Source organism: Trichosurus vulpecula, chromosome 1, assembly GCF_011100635.1.
Source record: "Trichosurus vulpecula isolate mTriVul1 chromosome 1, mTriVul1.pri, whole genome shotgun sequence".
NCBI lineage: Eukaryota > Metazoa > Chordata > Mammalia > Diprotodontia > Phalangeridae > Trichosurus > Trichosurus vulpecula.
In genome coordinates, this window is record NC_050573.1 from 147318554 (window position 1) to 147335827 (window position 17274).

Here is a 17274-nt window from a genome sequence, read left to right on the forward strand (position 1 = left end):
GCTGCTGGGACAGAGTGAAATGAGTTCCCAGATTGGCCACTGCCCCAGGGGCAGTGGAGGTGGTGCAGCTCTGAGGACAGAACTACAACTGCAGTTGCTTCTGGGCCACGGCCCACCTGGTAGGAGAAATTAAGTGGCAGATCAGAGCAGGAGTGCAGAGCCTGCTTAAGATCTGAGTCCGTTCTGAGTTGCCAGTTCTTGAGGGAGGAGAAGCGCTGGTGTAGCAGAGTTTGCTGTATAGAAATAGCTCTGAAAACAACAGTGCAGCCCCTCAAGCTTGGAACAAAGTACTCTACTCTACAAGCAGTCATACCCCAAAGAAAAACTCAAGGGTCAAGTAGTTGGCTGGGAACATGGCCAAGCAGCAAAAACAGACACAGATTCAGACTCAGACTTTGGAATCTTTCTTTGGTGACAAAGAAGACCAAAACACACAGCCAGAAGAAGTCAACAAAGTCAAAGAGTCTACATCAAAAGCCTTCAAGAAAAACATGCATTGGTCTCAGGCCATGGAAGAGCTCAAAAAGGATTTGCAAAAGCAAGTAAGAGAAGTAGAGGAAAAACTGGGAAGAGAAATGAGAGCGATGTGAGAAAACCATGAAAAACAGGTCGATGAATTGCTAAAGGAGACCCAAAAAAATACTGAAGAAAATAACACCTTAAAAAATAGACTGACTCAAATTGCAAAAAAGCTCCAAAAAGCCAATGAGGAGAAGAATGCCTTGAAAGGCAGAATTAGCCAAATGGAAAAGGAGGTCCAAAAGACCACTGAAGAAAATACTACCTTAAAAATTAGACTGGAGCAAGTGGAAGCTAGTGACTTTTTGAGAAATCAAGATATTATAAAACAGAACCAAAGGAATGAAAAAATGGAAGACAACGTGAAATATCTCATTGGAAAAACCACCGACCTGGAGAATAGATCCAGGAGAGATAATTTAAAAATTATTGGACTACCTGAAAACCATGATCAAAAAGAAAGCCTAGATATCATCTTTCAAGAAATTATCAAGGAGAACTACCCTGAGATTCTAGAGCCAGAGGGCAAAATAGAAATTGAAAGAATCCACCCATTGCCTCCTGAAAAAAATCACAAAAAGAAAACTCCTAGGAATATTGTTGCCAAATTCCAGAGCTCCCAGATCAAGGAGAAAATAGTGAAAGCAGCCAGAAAGAAACAATTTGAGTATTGTGGAAACCCAATCAGAATAACCCAAGATCTGGCAGCTTCTACATTAAGAGATCGAAGGGCTTGGAATATGATATTCCGGAGGTCAATGGAGCTAGGATTAAAACCAAGAATCACCTACTCAGCAAAACTGAGTATCATGCTCCAAGGCACAACACGGACTTTCAAAAAAATAGCGGACTTTCAAGCTTTCTCAGTGAAAAGACCAGGGCTGAATAGAAAATTTGACTTTCAAACACAAGAATCAAGAGAAGCATGAAAAGGTAAACAAGAAAGAGAAATCATAAGGGACTTACTAAGTTGAACCATTTTGTTTACATTCCTACATGGAAAGATGATGTGTATAGCTCATGAGACCTCAGTATTAGGGTAGCTGAAGGGAATATACATACATACATACGCACACACACACAAACACACACACACATATATAGACAGAGAGCACAGGGTGAGTTGAATATGAAGGGATGATATCTAAAAAAAAAATCAAATTAAGGGATGAGAGAGGAATATATTGAGAGAGGGAGAAAGGGAGAGATAGAATGGGGTACATTATCTTGCATAAAAGTGGCAAGAAAAAGCAGTTCTGTTGTGAGGGAAGAGGGGGCAGGTAAGGGGGAATGAGTGAATCTTACTCTCATCAGATTTGACCTGAGGAGGGAATAATATACACACTCAATTGGGTATCTTACCCCACAGGAAAGAATGAGGAAGGAGATAAAAAAGGGGGGACGACAGAAGGGAGGGCAGATAGGGGGAGGAGGTAATCAAAAGCAAACAGGGTCAAGGGAGAAAACTGGATAAAGGGGGCTAGGATAGGATAGGATAGGAAGGAGCAAAATATAGTTAGACTTCACAACATGAGTCCTGTGGAAGGATTTTGCATAATGATACACATGTGGCCTATGTTGAATTGCTTGCCTTCTTAGGGAGGGTAGGTGGGGAGGAAAAAGGGGAGAGAATTTGGAACTCAAAGTTTTAAAAGAAGATGTTCAAAAAAAAAGTTTTTGCATGCAACTAGGAAATAAGATATACAGGCACTGGGGCATAAAAATCTATCTTGCCCTACAAGAATGTAAGGGAAAGGGGATGGGAGGGAGTGGGGTGACAGAAGAGAAGGTTAACTGGGGAACGGTGCAATCAAAATATATGCCATCTTGGAGTTGGGGGGTGGGAAGAAATGGGGAGAAAATTTGTAATTCAAACTCTTGTGAAAATTAATGCTGAAAACGAAAAATATTAAATAAATAAATAAATAAATAATGGTTTTAAAAAAAAAAAGAAAAAATATTTAAATTTTTTTTTCTGGACAATGGCTTAAAATATAGGAATGATGACTCCTGGCAAGGGATATAGCACAGGTAACATGATAATGATGTATTTGGCTAGTCTTGAAAACCTCATCAAAGCAGAAGAAGCAGAAAATTGCCAAGTATATGCATCATGCAAGATATAAGAGAGAATAGCTACAATATGCATAAAAGGATAGCACTAGAAACAGAATTTCACAGGAGACAAATCTAAGGAAGAACCCATCAAAGAACTCTGTGACTTGGATGTCCATACAAAAACCTGGAATGCCATTGCTAAAGAACAGTGCATCTGAAATTATTTTGAGGGTATAAAGGACTGTAAATTTAATTATAAATCAGGATATGATACTCCAAAAAACTAATTCAATCTTTATCGAGAGGCAGAGTATCCAGGCCTAGGATGGTGACAGACCTGTTGTATTCTATCCTAGTCATCTCATAATGGAGCACTATGTTCAATTTTGGATGCTATGTTTTATGTAAGACATTGATAAACTAGAAAACATTCAGGAGAGCAAGCAAGCAAGGACCCAGAGATAATGAAATATGAGGATCAGTTTAATGAATTAGTTACATATGAAAGAAAAGTCTTTAGATGGCACACAAGATCCATCTTCAAGTACATCAAGTGTTATTACTTGGAAAAAAAAAGATTAATTTTGTTTGGTCTCAAATCACAGAAATTGGAGAAAACAACATAAACAACAAAGATGCAAATTTAAACCTGATGCAATCAAAACCTTCTTCAAGTACTCAAGATTTTCCATTGTTGAATGAGGCACCTCGGGAAGGAAAAGATTCCCCTCAATTGAAGTCTTTAAGCAAGGGCTAGATGACTATCTGAATTTGTTATAGAAAGGATGCTCTTTCAAGTGAGGACTGGATTAGACGGCCTCTAAGGCTCCTCCCAACAATTTCAATACTATGAAGTACATAGTTTTTAATTTTGGATTTAGATAAGGAAAATCATTAAGTTCCTTTATTCCACCTGAGTTTGGAACTCTTATCTCAGAAATATGAGAAGTAGTATAATATTTATCTTTAATTTAAAGTAACAAAAAGATATAGTAAATAAATCCTTGCTTTGTTTTCTAATCACTTAAACTGATTTTGGGGGCAGCTAAACAGTGCAGTGAATAAAGTGTCTGTAGGGCGTTAAGTCAGGAAGACTCATCCCCCACCCAAGATCACTGTCTTGTCCTGGTGGAGTGGCTTACATAGCTCGATGAAACCATGAGCTATGCTATGTGGGGGTTACCCAAGGTGGTGAGGTGTTAATGTGATTAAAGATCTTCCCCGCTCATTAACCCCATTAGTATATCTCAGGTAGAGCTACTTAAGGGAGGCCTGATTAGGAGAGGCTTGTTTGTAACAAGGCCCACACCCTTTTGCTAATCTGGTCATGAGGGTTGTGAAGCCCTCCGGCTCTAGAAAGGATACACACACACACACACACACACACACACTGAGGGTAGCCGTTAAGCTCTCAGAACTGCAGGAAGAGAGGACACAGGCAAGCAGAAAGCGAGGGTTTGTGAGTGAGTGTTTATGGAAAGGCCCCAGTAGAGGGTAATTTCAGGGATGGGATGGCTTGGCTTCCTGCTGTGATACTGTGTTTTAAGTTCTTTGCTGTTATGATGAAGTGGATTTACTGGTTTTGGATAATAATTGCTGCTATGTTGACTTGGAGTTATTGACGTTGGGATTTGATCCTCTGGTGTCTGAATAAATGTTTTACTTCTTCTGCCTTCTAAATGAAGAGTCTCTTATATTCTGCAATACAGAACTGTACAGACATATTTATGGTCACCATTGATATTGTGACACTTGCCTTACTGGTACAGATGGACAGGTCCTAGTAGAGAGTTCTGACAAAAGGTGATCTACTAGAGAACGAAATGGCAAACCATTATAGTATTTATGTGAAGAAAACCCCATGGACAATACTAAAAAGATAAAAGATATGATACCAGAAGATGAGCTTCTCAAAGTGGAAGGTGTCTAATATGCTACTGGGGAAGAGTGGAGGACAACAAGAACTAGCTCCAGTACTAATGAAGCATGTGAGTCAAAGCCAAAAGAAATCTCATATGTCTCTGGTGATGAAAATAAAGTTAAATTGAAGAGAGTAGGGAGAATCATCAGACCATATAGGTATGACTTAAATAATATCTCTTATGAATATGAAGTGGGGATGATCAATAGATTTAAGAGATTAGATATGGTAGGTAGAGTACATGAAAAACTATGAACAGAGGTTCACAATATTGTACAACAAGCAGCAACAAAAAACATTCCAAAGAAAAAGAAGGAACAAAAAAGACAAATGGCTATCTGATGAGGCTTTACAAATACCTGAAGAAAGAATGAAAGAAAAAAAGGAAAAGAGAAGGGGAAAGATATGCTCTGCTGTGCAGAATTCCAGAGAATAGCAAGGAGAGATAAAAAGATTTTCTTAAATGAGCAATGCAATTAAATGGAAAAAAACAATAAAAAGGGGATAAGATCTCTTCAAGAAAATTAGAGATATCAAGGGAACTTTCATGCAAAAATGGGCATGACAAACAACAAAATTGGTAGGGACTTAACAGAAGCAGAAAAGATTAAGAAGAGATGGCATAAATACTCAAAAGAACTATAAAACAAAGATCTTAACATCGCTGATAACCATGATGGTATGGTTACTGATCTAGAGCCAGATATCCTAGAGAATGAAGTCAAGTGGGCCTTGGGAAGCATTACTAACAATAAGGCTGACTGAGGTGATAAAATTCCAACTGAGCTATTTAAAATCTTAAAAGATGATGGTATTAAAAGTGTTGCACTCAGCATGCCAACAAATTTGGGAAACTCAACTGTGGCAAGTGAATTTGAGAATTACCATAAGAGTAGGCAGTTTTTTGAAGAGGCAGAGGAACTAAAGACCAAATTAATAACATTCTCTGAATTATGGAGAAAACAAGGGAGTTCTACAAAAATATCTACTTCTACTTCATTGATGACACTAAAACTTTTGACTGTGTGGCTCACAACAAAATGTGGCACATCCTCAAAGAGATGAGAGTACCAGATCATCTCACTTTCTCTTGAGGAATCTGTATGTGGGCCAAGAAGCAACAGTAAGACCCAAACATGGAACAACTGATTGATTTAAGTTTAGAAAAGGAGTACAACAAAGCTGTATATTGTCACCTTATTTAACTTACACGCAGAGTACATCATGCAAAACACCAGGCTGGATGAATCAAGAGCTAGAAGAATGAAGAAAAACATCAATAATCTCAGATATGCAGATGATACCACTCTGATGGCAGAAACTGAAGAGGAATTAAGAATCTTTTTGCTGAGGGTGAAATGGGAGAGTGTAAAAGTTGTCTTGAAGCTAAACAACAAAAAAACTAAGATCTTGGAAACTGGTCCCATTACTTCCTGGTAATTAGAGGGAGAAGGAATGGAAGCAGCATCAGATTTTGTATTCTTAGGTTCAAAGATCACTGCAGATGGTGACGGCAGCCATGAAATTTAAAAAATGCTTGCTTCTTGGAAGGAAAGCTACGGTAAATCTGAACAGCATACTACAAAGCAGAGACATCACCTTGCCAACAAAGGTCTATAGTGTTTCCAGTAGCAATGGACGGCTGTGAGAGTTTGACAATAAGGAAAGCTGAGTACTGCAGAATCCATACTTTCAAATTGTGGTGCTGGAGTCCCTTGAACAGCAATGAGATCAAATCAATCAATACTTAAAGAAATTAATTCAGGCTATTTATTTGCTGGAAGACCAGTTACTGAAGCTGAAGGTTAAATATTTTGGCCATATAACAAGAAGAAAGAACTCACTGGGAAAGATGGAAGGCAAAAGGAAAAGGGGACAGCACTGGATTAGATGTGTCAAAGAAACAACAAACATGAAGCTGGACAGACTTTGAGAGGATAGAAGGGCCTGGAGTGCTATGGTCCATGGGCTTATGAAGAGTTGGATATGACTGAAAAATAACAAAACAGATTTTATGATTCTGTTATTTTATTTATAACAAGCATAAAATACGAGTATGTAGAAAAAACTGATATTTAAAAATAAATGTTTATGTCAAGTTTTCAAGAGAGTCCCATTCACAAGAAATTAAATTATCATTCTCAAACTAAACTACAGAAACAATGCATTCATGTAAACAAGAGAAGACAATTTTTAAAATAGAAATTACAAGTGTTAAAATCCAGAAAAGGGTAAGTATAAGGCCTGGAACTATGATTCCATTATTATACAGAGCTTCAAGGTAAGAAATCTCCCTGTATCAATGAAAGTCAACATATTTTCTGAAATTGAGAATGCCTTGAATACTGAGAAGTGAGGTATCTGTCAGAGTCACATAGAGCCACTGTCTGTCAAGAGGCAGAACTCAAGTGCAGACCTTCCTAGATTTGAGTCTAAATCCCTACCGACTCCAACATACTGCTTCTTCAAATGTAGGGAAAAAATGGCATAAAAATAGAAGATATATGACATCTCCCCATCCCTTTTATTTTACCTGTAGTGTAAGCCTCTTAACTGCATTCCATACTATTCCAATAAACTCTTTCATTCTTTCCTCAGGAGTTTTACAGGTTTCAGTTGTGTTCATCATGGCTTTCACTGGTACTGACAATGGTCGTGATTCTAAGGAAAAGAAAGAATGTTTATTTGTCTGAAATGTGTTTTGCGAGCTCAGAGATATATGTCGAATATTTTTTCCCAAGATATCTTTCCAGGAAACTATCAAATTTAGTATTTTATATCCTAAAATGGCTACTCTTGGCAAATGTTGGGTCTTAATTGACATTTGTAACATTTGGTACAATACAGAATTCAAATAAAATAATACCTAAGTTCATTCAACATTGTCATGAAAAGCACTATTCCCATTAGCGAACTGTCCGAATTACTGAAACTTGTCCTTTTATAGTTCAAGGATTCTTTTAGTTTAAACGTGTTCTTCAGAAAATATCCTAAAATGTATCAATACATTCCCCTGCTTTATAAAATAGTATAATGGGAGAGGAGGAGGGAGGGAGGGAGGAAGGAAGGAAAGAAGGGAAGAAAATATTTAAACACTATGTGCTAGGCACTGTGCTGAGGGGAAGAGGGGGAAGAGGGGGAGAGTGCAGGATACAAATACAAACAAAAAGACAATCCCAGCACTCAAGGAACTTACACTCTAATGGAGGAAGGACAACACATAAAAAGGAAATTGAAAAGGGGGAAAGGAGGACATTTAAGAGCAACACTTTTTAAGGTATAACCTACTGACTCTTGGTCTCCTGCACTGGAAACACTGCCTGTAGGTTTTTATCTCATTTTCTAGAGCACATTCTGCACATGAACAGTCCTGACAGATTCCACAGTTATGGGGTAATGTATAGTACTCAGCTACAAAAGTTCCAAGAGGAGAATATTGGGAATGATGATTCTTACACCCTGAAAATATTCCTTCAAAAAAAACCCATACATTTATTACTTGGAAATTCTTGTTTAAGACAAAACAAAAAACATCAGGACCAATTTTAATCTTGTGGCAACCAGAAGCCACAGCAGTGGCAATGGTGTGGCACTGAGGAGACGCATCCCTGATGGCCCATCATCATAGCTCCTGAACTTATCCCCAGTCTAAGAGAAACCTCTTAGAAAGTACAAACCTGCAATGGGGATGGAGGCAGAGGCATCATAGTGTGGTGAAATGGGAAGAGAAATGGATAAAATCTACAACTCAGTCTGAGCTAAATCACTTCCTGGCTATATGTCCATAAGTAAGATACTTAATCTCCCTGACCCTCAGTTTCTCCATCAATAAAATGGAGAAGATAAACGCCTCAGAGGATAGTTTAGAGAAAAAGTGCCAGGCCTAGAGTCAGGAAGATTTACATTTCTTAGTTCAAATATGATCTCAGACACTTATTAGTTGTGTGATCCTAGGAAAGTCATTAAACCCTATTTGCCTCAGTTTCCTCATCTGTAAAATGAGATGGAGAAGGAAATGGCAAACCACTCTAGTATCTTTGTCAAGAAAACTTCAAATGGGGTCATGAAGAGTCAAACACAACTAAAAACTGACTGAACAACAAAGATATTATAACTTTTTCTGATGACTCAGGTTCACTGTTAAGAACATCAATGATTATCCTGGAATAATTAATTCAATCTAAATCATGAAATATATATTAAGAGAGCTGCATTGCACTAGATGCTAGAGATACAAAGAAAAAAATAAAGCACTGTTTCAAGAATCTTATTCTCTACTGGCCTTAGACAATGATGATTGATCTCATTGAAAGTTTAAATGTATACGGCTGTTTCCACCTATAAACAACACCCAATATTGCTAGGTTTTCCAGTGTCTGGTATATGCCTTTTAGGATTTTCTGTGAAGTCCCTGAGCAAGACTGAACTAAATTAAAAAGAGATCAGGGCATTTTGTTTCAAGCATCAGATCATGTTTACTTAAAGTAGGAAACACCCTAACTAGCAAATTAGGGTCCAATAATTCTTCTCTGCTTAAGGCATAGGTAATTTTAATATTTTTTTTTCAGCAGTAGATGAAATGTTAAATCTAGTTTATGGTAACTGAAAAACATTCTGAAATTAAGTTCAATTCCATATTTTAAACTTAACAGCAATTTCATGGAAAGGGAAAAACTGAAAATTGATAATTAATTCTTCAACATGTTAAATTAATTTTCCAGTTTCTATAGAGTATGTTTCCTCTCTTATGTGTCTACTTAATTTTATCTGGCTCACAAGGCAAGTACAAAGACATGATGTGATTTATACTGAGAGTAGAGAAACAGAATATGTCTATAATGGCTGTCTTAATCTTTAATTTTAGAAATGTTCTTTTAATGTTTGAAAAAATGAACAACAAACATTTTAACAACAGCCTAGGAATTCTTGGCTATATGATGATGGCTATCTTTTACAATATAATAATCCTGACCACTAGATTATCAATAATAGGCAAAGAAAGCTGGTTTAGTGTTAATTTAACAAAAAAACAGTGATACACAGTTAAGTGTTTCTGGATAGTTAAGTAATTCTGGAACTACACCTGCATTCATTATCATGCAAAAGAACAATGTGTAGCATGTATATTGTAGAGTCTGGTATAATATAATAATTCCCACATACAAATCTGAAGTCTTAAAAAGCCACGAACTACATAAAAAGAGCCACATGTGGTTATCACTGTAAAAGAATAACTATTCTTCTAAATTTGTGATTTCACCAACAGAATTACAAAATCATAAATGAAGAAAAATATTTTTCCCACTTAGAAACAACTTTATAAATATTATTTCTTTTTAAACATGTGCAATTATTATTGGCAAAATGCCTGTGATAAGTTCTAACCTATTATTTTTTTTATACAAGGCTCTTTCTTCTTACAGGTTTGGAATAGATTTTGCTTTCAAATATTTTGTATTTTATAACATTTAATGAGAGACAAATGGCTGGCATTAGAATGGTATTTTTGAAAAGAAATTATAACAAAGTCTACAAGAAGGTATTACATAGGCAGGCAAGTGCTATGCAAAGGAACTCTTATAACTCTGCCAGTCTTCATCCATAACACTCATCTTATTCAAACTTGATACTATTCTTAAGCAATGACTTCCAGCTGTGTCTAAATGTCTGGTAGATTTTTAATATTTCTACTAAGGATTGCAATGCCATCATTTTAAAAAATGCAGCAGTCAAGAAAACATCATATTTATTGACTCACAAGAGCTATACGAAGTAGCCATTAAAAAAGTTTTTATTTATCTCTTTTGTGTTTTTATATTGCCTAGATTTGCCCTATAACTCACTCCTCGCACTCCTGAGAGCCATCCCAAAAAAAAATTCAGCAAAACTGATCAATATATCAAATACCATAATAATGTCCATATCAATTGACCCCTCCCTTTACCTCTGCTAGACTTGACTAATTGGCACAATGGATAGAGCACCTGACCTGGAGTCAGGAAGACTCATCTTTCTGAGTTCAAATCTGGCCTCAGACACTTACTAGCTGGGCAAGTCACCCTGTTTGCTTCAGTTTCCTCATCTTTAAAATGAGCTGGAGAAGGAAATGGCAAAACAATCCAGTGTCTTTGCCAAGAAAACCAGACAGTACTAAAAAATGAACAAGAATAATAAAAAATGGTGCAAACCTCCCGGCACTCCCCCCCACCCCCGCCCCCTACTGTCTCGTAACTGCAAAAAGGTGGCAAATGTCTGTTTACTAATCAAAGGCAAGGAACTAAAGAGTGGAGTAGAACTGGGGTAGAGGCTGTACAAGAACTAAAGGAAAGAGGACTAGAATCCAGCTGGGGTCAGTCCTGACTCTCCAAAAGCTATGTGGGGAAAGGATTGTGAAAAGTAAATTCCCAACACAGGAAAAGGCTGGGACAATCTTGGAGTCCAAAGTTTCCATTTTTAGGGGCAGTATGGTTTCAAATGCATCCTATTATGTTTTTTGTTTAAAGGTCCTTCAGGTAGTAAAGTGTGATGGAATTAAAACTTGTCTAGTCTACACAAAACCAAAGTTATCTTAGGAAAATATTAGCATATCCATTTTTATCAGATGTTCTTTTTGTCCAATTTCACAGTCTTCTTCCCTAATCTACCAGCTAGAAAATAACTTGCAGAAATGAAAACCCTCCCCACATTTCTCAGGATTAAATAACATCCATTGAAATGTAAATTCCTTGTGTCTGAAACTGTTCCCCCCCCTTCTTTGTATCTCCCCTGTGATGAGGGTTTAGGGTGAGAGGTGCTCGACACCCCAAAGTACCGACACACCGGGTCCTGCCGAAAGAATTCGACTCAAGCTTTCTCAGTCAAGGGAAAAGATAAAGTTTATTAAGAGTTAGCCACATAGGCCTGCCCCCAAGACATCCCATCCCTTGCGAGGCCTGTAAGGAAAGCGGGCCAGACCAATCTGAGCTAGATTGGATCTGACCACCTTCATGGAGGCAAGATGGAGATTATATACACAAAGGTTGTGGGAGGGATTGAGGGATGGTCTGGGGTGACCAGAGGAGGGGTCTAGGGAGGGACTTAAGGAGGAGTCTAAGGAGGAGCTTGAAGGGACTGGGATGAGGTCAGACTCCAGGGTGGGGGAAATAGCTGAAGGCTATATGGAAATGACAGACCATAAAGGGCTGGGGTAACAGAGCTAGGGTATAGATATTTTGATCAGGATTAAGGATGGGAAACAGGATTAAGGGTGGGAAACAGCTGGACAATAGAGGACTGGGCAAGGTAGGCTATAGCCTCAGGCCAAGGCCAGGTCAAGTGGGAAGATTCAAGGAGAGTTCAAGGGTTCAAGGGGTTCCCAGAGACTGTGCCCTCATCACCCTGCATGCTTAACTAGCACAGTGTTTGGTAAAGAGTAAGTAAATGTTCCTTGAGAGATAAAATAACCTTAGAAATAAATGCATTAATATCCACCCAGATGGTTCTTCCCCCTTGAACCACCTATTCCAGATCTAAGGATAACTCAATGAGAAGTAATCCTTCTTGATTAATTACTTCTGAGAGAGTATAAAATTAATCCATGATCTAAATCTAAAAGAGCAGATACCTTATATGATTAACTTAGAGTGTCATCTTAGCACTATATTTCAATCAAAATTTGACATCAGTACATTTTTTTTTTCATTTTTCAGGGTTGACCTTAAACCTGGTAGCAATTAAAGAAACAGTCAGTATGTCAACAAAAAGTAATTCTTGTTTTGAAGGTTCAGATAATGATGTTAATTGGTATCAGTAAGCAGGTATAATCCTATGTCATCAAATCTTGTCAACTGATTTGGTGTCAACTGATACCAAATTACTGATGTTCTTAAAGTTCAAAATTTCTAAAGTGTCAAGGACATTCATTGGTGTCAAAAGGTCAAGAACATTTGTTCAGCTGTCAATGAAACAGTTTGCTAGTAACTGTAAATGTCTGCTGAAATTCTTTCTATGAGCTAACTTCCAGCTTTCGGGGTAAAAACAGTCTCACCAAAGAAAGTAATGCTCTGGTCAGGCTCAGCAATAGCAATTGACCTTTGATATCAATTAAAAGAATCATTGCCATTAATAAGCTTGACATTCCATTTGATTAGAGATTTTTAATCCCATGGAGAAGCACTGGACAAAAAACTAGAAATTAATGACCTTACTTCACTCAACATGACATGTGTTAGTTACATCAAAAGAGTGATTAGCAACACTCAAATAGTATAAACAATTAATTTATGTATCTGTTTTCAAAACATGTCACTTATATTTTAAATATATTTTAAAGTTCTGTGAAAGAAAGCATTATTTTTAAAGAGCATAGTTTTAAGATGAGGTACAACTAGAAAACTACAGGGGACTGCCTATAACAGCTTTGTAAGAAGTAGCTATATGTAGATAGGTGATGGGAAGATAAGGCTTGAAGTAAGCTATATATTAACTTAAAACAATATTATTGATTTATTTTCTTTTAATGTCAATGTCATTTTTAAATATACTCCTTTCCTCACACCCTCCCAGCAAGGGGATTTTAAACAAATCCCTTTTTAATAAGCGTATTTCTTTTAACAAATAATAAGAGAGGGGAAAAAAGGCAGTGCAGCAAAACTAACCAACAAATCAACTGAGACAGAGAATAAATACACTGCTTTATTCCTTCATATCCACAAAGAAGAGAGGGGGTGGCATCTTTTTATCTCTTCCTTAGGGCCATGTCTACATTACAACACAATTATAAATTTTGTTTTTAATTTCCATTTCCATTGCCGAAATAGTGTATATTGTTTTTCAGGTTGTGCTTACTCTACCTGTGATCAGTTTTATATGTCTTCTCACATTCCTCAGATTTATTAATATTCATTGTTTCTTCATATTCCAGAGTTTGTTTATATATATAACATCTAATCTACTTTGTTTGCAGTTCTTTGACACTACAAATAGTACTGTGATAAATATTTCAGCTGTATATGGGACCTATCTTTCAGTCTTCAATCTTCTTGGTGTATGTGCCCAACAGTAGGATCTCTAGGTCACATCATTTTAATTATTTTCTTAGCATAATTCCAAATTGCTTTGCAGATGGTCAGATCAATTTACAGTTCTGCCTACAATCTATCAATGAGCCTGGCTTAGATGTGTGAGGTAAAGTAATGTTACAGAGAATAATTAATTCCACAGTAAGAAAGTTTAAAATGTTATAAGTACTTTATTAACAGTACACTGGGATTTCACCTCCTCCCATAAGATTTCATTATGCTATATTAACGAATTATTGCAAAAGGATGTTAGTCATAGCAAAGCCAATGCAATGTATAATTCATAAAGAGAGGGGAGGAGGAGGTTAACTAGGTGGTTAAGCACATAGAACACTGCACCTGGAGTGAGGAAGCCCTGAGTTCAAGTCTGGTCACAAACACTTAGTAGTTGTGTGGGCAAGTCATTTAACCCTGTTTGCCTCAGTTTCCTCCTCTATAAAAAGGGGAAAAGGAAATGGAAAACTACTCTAGTATTTTGCCAAAGAGAACCCCAAATGGAGTCACAAAAGATCAGATAGGACTCAAACAAATGAACAACAACAAAGGCAAATTTTACCAAAATTTTTTGTTTAAATTTTATCTCCCTCTGAATGTAGCAGTCCCCTATACATAGTAGACATTTAACATTTACAAAATTGAACATTATGTTCCTGTAGGCACTTAATAAATACTTGCTGACTTATGGAGTACAACAGTACATATATACTACTTGTGATATGTCTCTATACAAAGAGATATGTATAATTTGAAAAGATAATTAAAAGTTAATTTTATACAAAATTAATTTTCCTTAAAAAACTAACTTATTTTAAGCAATAATCAAGTAACTGACACACTTAATAGGAGAAATATCCCAAATTTCTGCCTCTACATGAAGATCTAATGTTTCTTATCATTCTCTGGGAGCCACAACAAACTCAAAGATAAGGATATTAAGATTCCAGCATAAAAAACTTCCTCCCCTAATGAAAATAACAACAGTTTGCTGGCAAAAATACAATATATGTCAAGGCTTATTTATTGTTTTTATTGTGAGAATTTTTTTCCATAATCTTCTGAAAGAAGGCAGGGTCAAGTTGCAGAAGTATGAAGCACTATATCACGTTTAAGGGAGTGATTCTTCTGAAGTACTTCCCAAAATAAAACATACAGATACAAACGTTAAAACACAATTTCCTAATTTTTAAAAAAACCTTAGTATTCTCTAGGGATTAAGAGGATTAAGATTTTGTTGTAAAACAACAAAAACCACTGAAGTTTGCCTAAAAATTCCATACAATGTTGAAGTTAACTTAAGACACAGAACTTGTCTTCACTAATTGCTTCAGAACCTGATTTTATGAATAAAAACCTATGAATTAGGGGCAGCTAGGTGGCACAGTGAGTAGTGCACAGGCCCTGGAGTCAGGAGGACCTGAGTTCAAATCCGGCCTCAGACACTTGACACATTTCCCACCTGTATGACCTTGAGCAAGTCACTTAACCCCAACTGCCCTGCCTTCACCCCCTAAAAAAAACAAAAAACCAAAACCTAGGAATTAGAAGGGACTTCTGTTCAAATTCAGTTTCTTCCATTTTCTTCCTGTCACTCAGGGCAAGTCTCCTCAATCAACTAATTAAGCATTTATTATGATCTATAGGGTGTAATGCATTTGGCAAAAGCCTTAAGGATAAGGAGATAAAATAGAAACAATCCATGCCCTCCAGGTGCTTTCATTCTATTGGAGAAAGAGTACAGTATAAGGGTTCCACCCCAAATTCATCAATTAATGTAATCACAAAAGGCCCCTCCTACACCTCCATTGAATCAATCAATCAAGAGGATAGCAATCAAGAGGATAATTTGAAAAGATAATTAAAAGTTAATTTTATGTAAAATTAATTTTCCTTAAAAAACTAACTTATTTTAAGCAATAATCAAGTAACTGACATACTTAACAGGAGAAATATCCCAAATTCCTGCTTCTACATGAAGATCTAATGTTTAAAATAAGGAATTTTCCTACAATCATATAGGACTAAATTGTGAACCTAATGAAGTCTGAAAGTCTTTTTAATATAAATTTATTTATTTTCAGTTTTCAACATTCACTTCCATAAGATTCTGAATTCCAAAATTTCTCCCTATCTCTCCCCTCCCCCCCCCCACCCCAAGACAGAGTGCTTTTTGATTCCCCCTTCCTCCAATCTGCCTTCCCTTCTATTACCCCCACCTCCTTCTCTTATCCCCTTCCCTTCTATTTTCCTGTAGGGCAAGATAGATTTCTATACCCCATTGCCAGTATGTCTTATTCCCAGGTGCATGTAAAAACAATTTTTAACATTCATTTTTAAAACCTTGAGTTCCACATTCTGCCCCTTCCTCCCTCCCCCACCCACCCTCATTGAGAAAACAAGCAATTCCAAATAGGTTATACATGCATAGTCATGCAAAAAACTTCCATAACAGTCATGTTGTGAAAGACTAACTATATTATCCTCTATCCTGACCTACCCTCCATTTATTCTGTTCTCTTCTTTGACCTGTCCCTCTACAAAGGCGTTTGCTTCTGATTACCCCTTCCCCCAAACTGCCATCCCGTCTATTATGGTCCCCTCTCTTATTCCTTTCCCTCCTGCTTTCTTGCAGGGTAAGATAGCTTTCCATACCCAAATGAGTATGTATGTAACTGCCTCCTTAATCCAAATCCAATGACAGTAAGGCTCATTTATTCCCTCTCATCTATCCCCTCTCCCCTTCATTGTAAAAGCTCTTTCTTGCCTCTTTTATGTGAGATGATTTACTACACTCTACCTTTCCCTTTCTCTTTTTCCTCAGTACATTCCTCTCTCACCCCTTAACTTTATTTTTAAAGTATCATCCCTTTATATTCAGCTCCCCCTGTGCCTTGTCTACATATACACACACATGCATATGTGTACATGCACATATATACACACATATACACATACACACACACATTCTCTCTAACTACCCTAATATTGGGAAAGGTCCCTTGATTTGCAAATATCATCTTTCCATATAGGAATGTAAACAGTTCAACTTTAATGAGCGCCTTATGGCTTCTCTTTCCTGTTTACCTTTTAATGTTTCTCTTGATTCTTATATGTGAAAGTCAAATTTTCTATTTAGCTCTGGTATTTTCAATAAGAATGCTTGGAAGTCCTCTATTTCATTGAAATTCCACGTTTTCCCCAGATGGATTTTACTCAGTTTTGCTGGTTAGGTGATTTTTGGTTTTAATCCTAGCTCCTTTGGCCTCCAGAATATCATATCCCAAGCCTCCTGATCCCTTAGGGTAGAAGCTGCTAAATCTTGTATTACGATTACTATGTTTCCACAATACTTGAATTTTTTCTTTCTGGCTGCTTGCAATATTTTCTCCTTGACCTGGGAACTCTGGAATTTGGCTATAATATTCCTAGGAGTTTTCCTTTTGGGATCTCTCAGGAGGTGATAGATGATATCTAGGATCTTTTTTTGATCATGGCTTTCAGGGAGTCCAATAATTTTAAACTTATCTCTCCTAGATCTATTTTCCAGGTCAGTGGTTTTTCTAATGAGATATTTCACATTGTCTTCCACTTTTTCATTCCTTCGGTTCTGTTTTATAATATCTTGATTTCTCATCAAGTCGCTAGTTTGCACTTGCTCCAATCTAATTTTTAAGGTAGTATTTTCTTCAGTGGTCTTTTGGACCTCCTTTTCCATTAGGC

The 17274-nt window shown here is 36.9% G+C and overlaps 1 protein-coding gene across 1 annotated transcript in view; it reads right to left on the bottom strand.

The window, feature by feature from the left end:
- VPS13B (vacuolar protein sorting 13 homolog B) overlaps positions 1 to 17274 on the bottom strand; it is a 1100792-nt gene that overhangs the window by 595431 nt on the left and 488087 nt on the right. The window contains 1 exon segment of the mRNA XM_036759288.1: positions 7032 to 7159. Coding sequence (XP_036615183.1) covers positions 7032 to 7159 — 128 coding nt within the window.